This window comes from Desmodus rotundus, chromosome 2, assembly GCF_022682495.2.
Source record: "Desmodus rotundus isolate HL8 chromosome 2, HLdesRot8A.1, whole genome shotgun sequence".
NCBI lineage: Eukaryota > Metazoa > Chordata > Mammalia > Chiroptera > Phyllostomidae > Desmodus > Desmodus rotundus.
Genome location: NC_071388.1, coordinates 28,267,747 through 28,281,184, shown reverse-complemented (window position 1 = coordinate 28,281,184; position 13,438 = coordinate 28,267,747). Strand labels below are relative to the sequence as shown.

General features: G+C 33.8%; 1 protein-coding gene across 1 annotated transcript in view; it reads left to right on the top strand.

The window, feature by feature from the left end:
• Window positions 1-9,834, top strand: part of SI (sucrase-isomaltase) — a 102,241-nt gene extending 92,407 nt beyond the window's left edge. Inside the window, exons 46-48 of the mRNA XM_024560372.4 lie at window positions 4,246-4,295; window positions 4,535-4,702; window positions 7,730-9,834. Coding sequence (XP_024416140.2) covers window positions 4,246-4,295; window positions 4,535-4,702; window positions 7,730-7,798 — 287 coding nt within the window. The 3' untranslated portion in view covers window positions 7,799-9,834. The remainder of the gene's footprint in view (window positions 1-4,245; window positions 4,296-4,534; window positions 4,703-7,729) is intronic.
• The last annotated feature ends 3,604 nt before the right edge of the window (window positions 9,835-13,438 follow it).

Sequence of the window (13,438 nt, the reverse complement as noted above, 5' to 3'; positions counted from 1 at the left end):
TACTATTGACCTTTATCCTACTGAAGTTTCATCACAAATCATTATTTTTTTAAGTCACTGGGAAGTAACAGTATAATTTAGATATTTCTTTACGATCTCATCATGCAGGCAAACCAAATGGTTCTGACAAATAATATCCACATTTTTGGTTATATTTTATAATCTCACTATATTTCTTATAATTAAACACAAAAATTTTAAAAATCCTCTATAATTTCTTTTTTTAAAGATTTTATTTATTTATTTTTAGACAGAGTGGAAGGAAGGGAGAAAGATAGGGAGACAAACATCAATGTGTGGTTGCCTTTCACATCTCCCTCCCCAGGGACCTGGCCCACAACCCAGGCATGTGCCCTAACTGGGAATCAAACAGGCAGCCCTTTGGTTTGCGGGCCAGTGCTCAATCCACTGAGCCACACCAGCCAGGGCCGTTTTTGAGTAATTAGCAACATTACACAACAAATGCATCGAGCCTCTGGACTCATTAGATCAGAATCTTCAGAAATGTCTCTGTTCCAGCAAGATTTCCAATCTAATTGCTAGGCACCTACCTAAATTGTTTTCTCACTTAAGTATAATCAGATTTCATGGAATATTATTATCTTCTGACATTCTTTCAAAGATAAAGATAACTCAAACATATTTTGAAATGTGTACATTAAATACATTTCACCATAGCTCAGTAAAATGTTAATTTGCCCTACTTATCTGAATGAAATAGATATATGTGTGCCCTTAACTATGATTTCATGTGGTATCTTTCTCTTATTCATTACAAAAAACAACAAAAATCTGCTCATAGCCCCATAATAATGGTCTCTTCTGTTTTCTATCTTATATTTCTATATTTTAAGAGTCACCCTTAAAAACTGAAATCTATGATACCATATTAAAATTTAAGACTAAAAATATTGCCTCACTATGCATATTGAATAAGCCATGTACAGATAGTCTTGGTTTATAGAAAGCTTTTCCAAGATACCTCCAAGTCCAATACAGGCATCTACCAAACGCAGATCACTTGGGGTGGGCCCAGGGAGTGACCTGGGACTGCACCAGAGCCCCTCACAAGGCACCATAAAAAATACACCTGGTGGCCAGCTTCAGAGCACCACCTAATTAGCTCCACAAACAACATACCAGAAGGATGGACTCAGCAGGCACCGGAGCCTACTGAATGTGAATTCCACTTCATGGGGTCAGCCCCTGTGCAACGGTTCATCTGCTGCAGTCACAGCCAGTTCTCACAGCCAGGCAGCCAGCCTGAGGGTCTATTTCCCCCACTGAAGTAACAACAGCAATTCAGGTCAACTACAATGGGAGGGCACACAAAACCCACACAAGGGACACCCTTGGAGCACCTAGCAGGGAATCTGCAGCACTGGGCCCTACAGGATACTTACTACATAGGGCTGCTGTGAAAATGAGGAAACAAACATGTCTCAAATGAAAAAAGGATGCTCAATGAACTCAGTAAGAACTTCAGTGAAGAGATAGGAAACATGAAAATGGAGACAGAAACATAAAAGAGAACCAGTCAGAAATGAAAAATGCAATAACTGAAATGAAAATTACACTGGGAGTAATCAACATCATATTAGATGAAACAGAGGGTCAAACCAGTGATTTGGAAGACAAGTTAGTAGAAAATGCCCAGCCAGAATAGCAAAAAGAAAGAAGAACTTAAAAAATTAGGATACTTGTAGGGACCTCTTTGACAACATTAAGTATAATAACATTCACATCATAGGGATGCCAGAAATAGAAGAGCGAGAGCAAGGGATCGAGAGCATACCTGAAAATATAATAACTGAAAATTTCTTTTACCTGGCAAAGGAAATAGGCATACAAGTTCAAGAAGTACAGACAGTCCCAAATGAGGTGAACCAAAGGAGGACTACATCAAGATGCATTATAATTAAAGTGGAAAAATGAAAGACACAGAGAGAATGTTAATGTAGGAAGATAAGAGAAGTTATTCACATACAAGGAGCTCCCATAGACTATAGGTTGATTTCTCAACAGAAACTTTGCAGGGCAGAGGGGATTTGCACACAATATTCAGAGTGATGAAAAGCAAGGACCTACAACCTAGATTACTCTAACCTATGAGGCTATCCTTAGAATTAAAGGACAGATAAAGCACTTCCTAGACAAGAAACAGCCAAAGGAATTTATCACCACCAAACTAGTACTACAAGAAATGTTAAATGAACTTCTTGAAGAAGAAGAAAAAGGTAAACATGAATAATAAAATGGTAAGTACTACATATGAATGAATATTTTAAAATAAATAGATTAAATGCTCCAGTCCAAAGACATAGGATGGCCAAATGGAGAAGAAAACATAACCTCTACATATGTTGCCTATGTAATACCCGTTTCAGATCAAAAGGCACACACAGGCAGAAAATGAAGGGAAGAAAATGAAAAAGAAGCTGGGATAGCAATACTTAGATAAAATAGATTTTATAACAAAAGCTATAACAAGAGACAAAGAAGGACATTTTATATACAATAGCCAAGATATGGAAACAGCTAAATGTCCACAAACAGGCAATTGTATGTATAAAGAAGTGGTACGGATATGCTGTAGAATATTACTTGGGCATAAAAAAACAATGAAATTTTACTATTTGCAACCAGATGGATGGACTTAGAGGGCATTATGCTAAATGAAATAAGATGGACAAAGAAAGATAAATAGCATATGATTTCATTAATATGTGGAATCTAAAAAAAACAAAATAAATGAGCAATTCAAACAGAAACCAATAGATAAATTTAAAAGGTTTAGGGAGCTGTGTGAAAAAGGTAAAGGATTAAGAGGCACAAATTGGCAGTTACAAAATAAAGCATAAGGAATATAGTCGATAATATTTTCATAACTATGTATGTGCCAGGTGAGTACTAGGTTTATGAGGGGATCACTTTGTAAATTATATAAATGTCTACCACTGTGTTGTACACTTGAAATCAATATAGTATTGGATGCCAACTGTAATCGAGATATGAAATAAATATTTTTTAAAAATGAAAATAAATGAGCCATGCAGAAAGGTGTACACAGAGAGAAAAAAACATTATAGACAGAATATCATTTAATTAGTGTAGACAAAATTAATTGCAAATTAAACAATTTTTTCACATGACTAGTAAGTACAATGTTGGAATGATGTGTAAGTGGAAAAGGGAATTAAAAGGTGTTGCTTTTTCAATGTTTACCTAACACTTGTCTCAGTCATGCATATGACTCCAATTTGCTTTTGTGTCTTGTGCTTGTATGGTTTTATAGAACTCAGTCTTAGTCGTCAGGAAAACCAGACTTTGATAATGAAGATGGTCCCCAACTTAATGATGGGTCAATTTAGGATATTTCAACTTTATAATGGTTGAAAGGGATACACTTTCAGTGGAAATCGCACTTTGAATTTTGAATTTTGATCTTTTCCTGGGCCAGTGATAGGCTGTCTGATGCTCCCATGGTCCTGGGCAGCAGCAGGAAGGGCAGTGCATGGGACCATCAGGGTAAACCAGCTTTACTGTGTGGTGTACGGTGGCCAGCAGTTTTTGATACTGTGTTTTAGGTTTCACATATTCAGTAAATTTCAGTACTCAACACTTATTTACAAAATAGGTTCTGTGTTAGATGATTTTTCCCAACTGTAGGCTAATGTAAGTATTCTGAGCATGTTTAAGCTAGGCTAGGCTAAGCACAGATGTTCATGGATTAGGTGTATTAAAGGCATTTTCGACTTACTGCATTTTCAGCTTCTGAGGGGTTTATTGGGATGTAACCACATCGTCAATAAAGGAGTATCTGTAATTAGTTGTTTCACTTGTGGCCATTTATTTAACTTCTCTAGCACTCACTTTCTTCTTCTATACAATGGAGTAATAATAATAATAATACATATTTTAGAATAATGTGATGAAGTACTTAGAAGTTGATGAATAGTAAGTATTTAATACATCATAGCTTTAGATTACTATTCAAATTAATTTTAAATATGGCAATATTACACTTTATATAAAGAGGTGGATATAAACCTTATGTTTTAGAACCCTCTCTGGTGATTCATTCTTCATAGTTTAGTGTTCCTTGGACTGTGTTTAAACAAGTTAACTAAAATGCAATGATGGTTTTGGTATGCTTTATACTGCAAAAATGAAGCAAATTATGCTAGTATTTATTATTGTTCTTCTTTGGGAATATAAATACATCACTTTTATATTTCCTTACAGACACCTATGAAAGAGGCCTATATTCCTTGATACAATTTAACTTAAACAAGGTGTGTATTCATTTCAGAGCATTTGTATGCAATTGTGTTAAATAATATATCAAGTTTTATGCCATATTTTATATTTATTTTGCATTACATATTTTATATGTAGTACTTAACATGCCTTTAAAAATATTTTAATAAACAGTTTGCTGTACTATGGAATATATTTAAGTTAAAATATATATTTTTAAAGTTTAAATTATTTTTTCAAATGAAGGATTTAAATTATTTCCATGTCTTTGTAGACCACCTTGAGAAGCACGCTACTGGAAAAAGGTTACGTAAACACAAATGAAATGATGCTCGGATTCATCAACATATGGGGGCTAGAAATGACTGCTGTTAATACAGTGAACCTCACATACAAGGGAAAGAAGGAGTCACTTAGATTTACTCATGAGCCAGATAAAAAGGTGAGTGATATAAGACAATATTTTTTTAAATGGAGTGACTCAAAATATCTACATAGATATTTTTATTTCTCAGCCCTAAAGAAACATTATTATGAGTGAATTCTAACCTTTCTTGTTTATTTTCATTGAACTTCCATATCTATTTGTATATTATCTATCATACTTGGTAACCTGTCATACAAATCAACTTAATGGCATTTATTTAAGAAAGTGCCTTAATGTAATTAAAGCAAGATTAAATGTACCTTAAACATCTAAATTATTATCTTCCGTATATGACAATAATGGATGAAGTGCCTCAAAAAATTTTTAAAGATTTATTTATTTATTTATTTATTTATATTTAGAGAGGTGGGAAGGGAGGGAGAAAGAGAGGGAGAGAAACATCAGTGTGTGGTTGCCTCTCACGTGGCCCCCACTGTGGACCTGGCCTGCAACCCAGGCATGTGCCCTGACTGGGAATCTAACCATCGACCCTTTGGTTCACAGCCCATGCTCAATCCACTGAGCTACACCAGCCAGGGCATAAAATTTTTTATTCAAAAATAAAATACCTGTATTTCAACTTTTCATATGTCTTAGATAAAATATCTTTGAAAACTCTTGCAAAACGAATACAATTGTCTATTAGCACTCCTGAATATTTTGACCTAGAGGTGTATGAAGCTGTAAATTTGTGGATTGAACAAGAAGTCAGATATTTTTGTTAAAGTTCTAGTGATTAGCTTTTTACTTTGACCAAATAATTTTAGAACCTTTTACTTTTGAGATTTAATCACTTCTGGGATTAAATAAGAATATGGAAGTAAACAATCCCTTAAGCTCCTTGCAGTCCTGAATTCTGTGAATCTATGTCCTATTAAGGTAAATTTCAAAAACTGTATTCTAGAAACCAGCTACGGAAGCTGTTACAATTTGTTTGATCTAAGCTTCAGGCTGCATCTGCACTGCGAAAGCTGTGTGAGGGCCTGTGCATGTATCGGTTTGCATTCAAAGATGAATGAAAAGAATTAGCTATTAATCAAACAGTCACTTCGCATGAATGTAACTTACACAACATTCAGTTGCTTGACTGACTTCAACTTAAATACTAACAATTAGGTGTTGGACACAGTCTTAGGTCCCCATAGTTTTCACAGGATGTGAGAGTTGGGCATCACCTAAGGGGCCATTTTATCCACCTAAAACTGTCCTGTTGTTACTGTTTTGTAGTCTGTTGAGATTTCACCTTTAACATGGAACTGTCTTAATTATTACTTTGGTATTAAAATACTTTTATCACATTTAATTATATAAAGTTTGGGAAATTAGAGGTTTGCATACTTAATGTCCTTTCCTGGTAAGATAACAGTTTATAACCTAGACCTTAACCCTCATTTTTCTTCTTTTAAATATTTTCCTGGTTTTTAAAATTCCAGTTTAAGGAAATCAATGATTTAGTCAGTGGCCTTTTATGGCAGACCAAGAAACAGTCCCTGAAAAGAAAAATTAATACACCAGGCATAAATAGTCAACACTTATCAATTACACTTATAAATCAGTTTTGTTGAACTGCCTAATGTTCAACAGATCAAAACAGATCAGCAGTGTTTTCTTGCTCTTTATCTACTGTTACAGTGGTGAACAGTAAAGCTCATGGTTTTTACTATGAAAATAAAGTACATACCATCAGCAAGACAGGGTTCAGTGTTTTAACACGCCAAGTATTATTTCAAGTTCATTTTGACCAAATGCTAGGCATAAAAACACATCATTATACAGAAAAGTTCATTCTACTGTTTTCAAGTACAGTCATTGAATTTTAAGTGTTAAGGGATATTTTTAACAATGTTTTATTACCTCAGTGATTCCAAAAGAAGATATTAATTTTACTAATAATGGAATGTTTCTTTCAAGTATATTTAAACAAAATAATTTTTTGTGAACACCAACTATATTCTAAGCATTTATAGATACATGGGAAAAGGGGAGAGTAGTCAATTTCTCTCTCAGGTGGGTTCCCATTCTCCATGGGTATGGAAATTGTATGCAAAGGATGTTTTAATTGCTGTATCAATACAATTTTTAAAACATTTCCCTAGCAACAGGGGTGCCTAGTTGCATCTTGTAAAGGCATTGCTTTTCACTTTGATGTTGAAAGAACTAGGTTAGATTTTGGTTTAAGATGGGTCGGTTTCAAACATAGGTAATGGATATTAAAAAAATTATTTAACACATACCTTCTAAACTTGTCTACTATAAACAGTGGAAATAAATCCAAAGACCAGGTACTTTAGTGACAAATAAATATATAAAGCCTATAAGAGAGTGTTTGGTACATGGTAAGTATTAAAGAAATGCCGATTCTCTTCACCTTCTCTTTTATTATTGATGATTGAATCCAAACTTACTGAGCTAAGGCAAGAGAATATTGGAGAAAAAGCAGCAATGATAAGGGCTACTGACATCATCATATAGAAGTTACAGAGGACTGTTTGTCCTCAGCTGTTTCAATTGTTCACTTCCAAACTTAGTCTCTGTCTGGTCTATTTCAGATTATCTCCCATGAAAAGTAACACACACAAAATTGAAATCATTGTCAATGAATTCAGCATCCTAAATCTCTTTGAGTCTGATGAAAAACAAACATATTTCTAACCTAAATTTTGTGTGCAAATAGTTAGACAGTATATGAGGATGGGAAGCATAGAGATTTATGTAGTGCAAGTGTGAGTAACTCAATATGTAGGACTCAGGATAACAAAATGAAGTAACAGAAGTCAATATTTAATTGGTAATTGTATTCATTGTTCACTGCCTCTTCAGAACCATCCCAACTCTCTAAGATTCATTTTTATCATCTGGATAATGGGTGAGTTGGGTGAGATTATTTCTGAAATGGCTGTGAAATCTTTGGAATAAAAAATTTATCAAAATGAAAAAGAAAAAGAAAAAATGCCTTGTTTACTTAGAGAACACTTATTATTTGTATATATTGTCTTTGTTGCATGATTCTGACTAAACAATTGTCATTTTACTTCTTTTTAGATATTAAATATTAATATGGTAGTAAATAATGTTATTCTAAGTGAGCCAATAGAAATCAACTGGTCATGAAGATTTTCATCAATTCCAGTTGCCAAAGGGATATTAACATCTGGATTTACCTTTCACCGTACTTATAAGCTTTACTCTTCATTGGTTTCTTATATTGTGTAAAATAAAGGACCGATGGAAAAAGACAATGGGGTGGGGGGGATTGAATGTGGAAGGTGGGTGGTGGGTGAAGCAGGGGAGAGTAATGGGGAAAATGGGGACAACTGTAATTGAACAACAATAAAAATAAATAAATCTAAAGTTATACAGCATATGACAACATGAATACTAATTGTTATATTAATGTAGCTTAGAATAATTTTTAAACATATTTAGTAGGATTTAAATAGTTCTGTTATCCTTGCTAAGTATCAAATAAAACTGTAAACTAGTTACTAAATATATGTGTATAATGAAGACATAATTAAAAATATTTTCTTAATTTATAGAAGTTATTATATAATTGTATACAATATTTTCTTCAGTGTTTTGTCCAATTGCTATGTACCATAGTTGTCATCAGACTTAATTATTTTTAGTAAGTACATTCAATCATAAGACAAAAACTTGGATGTATATAAACATATAAAAATATGTAAGTTCTCTTTGTTTTCTAAAAAGACATTGACTTATTTTTGGATTGCTTTAACAAATTACCATAGACCGAGTGATGTAACCAATAGACATTTACTTCTCACAGTTCTGGAGGCAGGGAAAGTCTAAGATTAGGGTGCTGGCACGTTTAGTGGCTGGCGAGGACCCTCTTTCTGGATTGCAGATAGCCACCTTCTCAGTGTACACTCACATAGCAGAGGGCAGAAGGGACACAGACGCTGTGGTGTCTCTTATAGGACACTAATCTCATTCATGAGGGCTCCATCTTCATGACCTGATTACCTCCCCAAGGTGCCACTTCCCACTCAAATGCTATCACTTTGGGATTACAGTTTCAATATATGACTTTGAGAGGAGCACAAACATTCAGTTTATAGCAGAAAGCAATTTTTTCTAGCTTTGCTCTTTATATATAAGAAAAATGTTATTGTCTATTTAGTTAGTTGAGTAAACTATCTTAGTTTTTTTTTTAAGATTGGAGAAGTCTCTAAATTGTGTCCTGAAATTGTATTCATTGGTCTATTTTTAATACATGAGTTGCTTAAATTGTGTCTGCTACACACCCTAAAATATCCATGTGCCAAACTTGAGTTGATATTTGAAGAAAATCTTCCTTTTGGTATTAGTATCTCCACTTTTTCCTTCCTGGTATCTTGGATATATGATAGGCCAGCTGTAAGTAATACTGATTTTTACTCCCATCTGTGGCATCTGTGTGTAATGTCTACCATACTTAGAAAAGAAAGAATATTCTTTTTCTTGATGCAGTCGGACTCAAAAAAGTTAAACCTTAATTATACAAAAGCAATGTTCATTACTCATGAAGGAATAAGTATTGAACAGAGGGGGCAAATGGATGCTTATGGTGGAATACTATGCATCAGTTTGAAAGAAAAAAATAATTCTACATATCACAACATGGATAAAACTTACAATCAGTATGTTAAATAAAATAAAATAAGAAACAGACCATGTATTGCTCAAAACTTTTGTGTAAATATTATTAAAACAATTTCGTGAAAAACAAAAAATATTTTTTTTTCACAGAACCACATATAGGTGAAAATTTTAGGAAGCTGAATTGGAAGGACTTAGATCACTGGGGGTAGATTCCGAATTGCAGAAAAGAATGGCACTGGAGATGGGAAATAAAATGGAGAGCGTGAATGAATAAAATATGAAACAAGTCTGTACCTTTCACAAACAAAATGATTAAAAAAGTATAAACTATAAATACGATATAGGTTTGTATTGGTTAAGGGGAAAAAGAGTGCGTCATATCATGGAGGAGGAAATGGTGACTCAGGTTTAAAATACTATCTACGTAGTGATCTAAAGTCTGAGTCAGGGAATGTTTGACCCTCATGGTAGTAGAAGCTAATATCTACTTTACTGCCTTAGTAAAAATCAGATCATATCATTCCCCACACGTAAAAAATGGACCATGGCCTTTCATTGCAAATTTAAAAAAAATAAAATAACTATTTTCACCTATATAACTTTTATGGTCTCTTCCCTATTATTTGTTTTGTTAAGCATATATGACTTACTTCGTGTAGCATAATATTCTCAAGGTACACACATGTTGTCGTAAGAAGTAGTGTTTCATCTTTTCTTATGGCGGAGGAGTATTCCATTGCGGATGTGTACCACATCTTCTTTGTCTAGTACTGTATGGAAGGACTCTGTCAACCGTTTCCATGTCTTGGCCATTGTGAATAGCGCTGCGATGAACAAAAGGATGCAAATATCTTCGTGAATAAATGTTTTCAAATTTGGGGGGTAGGTACCCAGAAGAGGAGCTGCTGGGTCATTTGGTAACTGTATTCTTAATTTTTTGATGAACCTCAATACTGTTTTCCTTGTATCTATATCAGTTTATATTCCCACCAGTAGTGAACAAGGGGTCCCTTTCTCTCCAACACTTGTTATTACTTGACTTGCTGATCACAGTCATTCAGATATGAGGAGATATCTCGTGCTTTTGAGTTGCATTTCCCCAATAGCTAGTGAAATTGAGCATCTTTTGATATCTCTATTAGCCATTTGTATGTCTTCTTAGGAGAAGTATCTGTTCAGGTCCTCTGCATAATTTTTAATGGGATTGTGTGATTTTTTTGATGTTGAGGTTTTTATATATATTTTGAATATTAACACCTTGTCAGAAGTATTGTTTTCAAATATCTTCTCATGGTTGATCAGTTGCTTTGTGTGTGCATGTGTGTTTGACCATTTGTTTTGCTGTGCACGAGCCTTTTAGTCTCATTCATTTATTTTTGCCTTTACTTCGCTTGCCTTTGGGGTCTAATTCATAAAATATTCTCTAAGACCAAGGTCCATAAGTTTAGTACCTGTTTTTATTCCATGTAATTTATTATTTCATGTCTTATATTTAGGTCTTTGATCCATTTTGAGTTAATTTTTGTATATGGGAACAAACAGCTGTCTAGTTTTATTCATTTGCATATGGATTTCCAATTCTCCCAGCATCATTTTTGGGATATAAAACTGAATGCAAAGAAATGAACAAACAAGAAAAACAAACAAAATCTCAGACAACAGTATGGTGGTTACCAGCAGTGGTTACTGGGGTAGTAAAGGGTAAAGGGGATGATATGACTTTGGATGGTGGGCATACAACACAATATACAGATCATATATCATAGTAATGTATTGTTGAAACCTATATAATCTTATTAACCAATGTCCCCCAATATTTTTTCTTTGAAAGACAATGTTTTCAGCTCCACAGAACAAAACACTTGACTATAAAACTGGCTCAAACAATTATCTCATATAAGAAGCCAAGAAGCGGGGATGGATAATCCCATGACTCTTTAATATATCATGAACCCATATCCATTCCATCTTCAAGTTTCCATCTTTAGGTTCCTATAAAAATAGTTGCAGCTGTCTTAGGTTCCATGTCCAAAAATAGTAATATCTAGAGCAGCACTACCAAAGAAATACAATGTAACCCACAAGTGCAAGGGGAATGTTATATAATTTTAACAGTTTAAATAGTCACATATAAAGTAAAATGTGACAGGTGGAATTAACATAATAGTATATATTATGTAATTTAGTGGATTAGCAGATATTTTGGTCCTGTCCAAATATCCCTGGAGACATTTGGTCTACACCAAGAAGAATCCTGAAATTTCATTCTGCCTGAAATGCCCATGAAAACATCTGGTCTGCTCTTCAGCAAGATTTGAACCCAAACTCATCTATTTAGCTCTGTGTGACATCACCACTAGGCTACCAAGGCAGAGGGCTATTATTGACGATGTAGCCACAACATAATTATTGGACTAAGAAAACATAATATTACTTTTTACATATTAACTCTGTAAACCAAAAGTATAAATAAATGTTGTGGGCTGTTTAAACCCAGGGACATTTTTGAAGTGTGAGAATTTTTGACAGGCCAGATTTCAAGGACATTTGGTGTGGACTAAGTGACTAATGGATGTTTGGGCAGGACCAAATGTCATGCTAGGAACTTAACATATCCAAAATTTTATTTTAACATGTAGTTAATATAAAAGTTATTAATAAACGATTTAAATGTTTTTATTCTTTGTGATCTAATGTATATGGTACATTTTGTAGCACATCCAAAATGGAACTGAGCACATTTTTAGTGCTTGCAGTATCTACACGTTTAGTGAGTACCATATTGGACAGCATAGGGAGAGGAGAAAGATGGTTTGTATTAGTATTTTATTTTATTTTATTTTTGTGGCTTTCTCTTATGAGCAAACAATGTTTTTCTCAGATGCTTCCTCAGTAGCCTTCCCTTATACAATACTTTATGGACAAAATTGAGGCACACATTTATGTGTAGATGGGGTGATTAACCTTACATAAATCATGGCCTCCCTCACCATGCGGGTGAGTCATCACCTAGCTGCCTGAAAAATTGGAGAGTATGGTAAAAACTCAAGTTTGTATTAGGAAGGATTAAAGGAAATTGGTTGTTGGATAGGAAATGTCATTGCCCCCTATAATACTTGCTGAATCTCAACTTCTACCTTTCTCTATAATGCACGAAGCTTCTTTCACTGAATATGCCAAGATTTATTTGTGTAAAGTCCTTCTATTTTCTTTTCAAGTTTCACAGGAATATCCTCACACAATGTTTTTGTTTGTTTGTTTTTTTGATTTCCACAGGCTGTGAAATTCTTAAATAATCCATTTTAAATGGCTGCTATCCCCCCTTTCCTTTCTGTTCATTACTATTTTATTTTTATAACCATTACTCTTTGAAAGCTAGTTGTATGTTTATTTATTTTTTGACTTTTTCCACTGAAGTATGGACTCCACGAGAGATGTGTGTGTATGTACTTTTTCTCCTTTCTATTACTAAAGGCTAGAACTGATCTTGGCACAGAGTAGAGACTTGTCAATATATCCTTGTCAACTAAATGAATGTATAAATAAATGATTCATATCATATAAAATAAAGTAGCATTAAATGAGAGTTGTGCTTAGATTCATGAAATAGATTTTTATGGATCTTGAAGTTGCAGTTTTGGAATTGGTAGCTGAAATAGATAGTTTCTGAGGATACTTTGACAGACCACTATCATACTGATAAAATAACTCCCTGCAAGAAATGAGGATCCACAAAAGATCCTAAAATCCAAAATCACATTGTACCTGTACCTGCAGAACCATTAAAATCTCTATAATAACATATTAACACCTATTTACTGAGTTTAAAAAAAACACATAAAAATGTATACATCATCATCGTTGGCCCTTGGAGCCAAGCAGGCTCAAAGAGAAGATTAAAATATGTACATTGGAAATTGTGATAAATTTCAACACTGATAAAAATTTCAGGTTGAGGATCCTGCAACTAAAAACTTTCACTGAATAAGTAACATACTCAAATATAGTGCTTTATCAACCTAAAATAAATTTATTTTACCTGCCTGTGAGATAGCATGCTATAGATTTTATAATATGTAGAATAGTACAGACTACTAGTTTATAACAGTTGTCGCCTAAGGAGACCTACTTTTTTTTTTCAGAGCC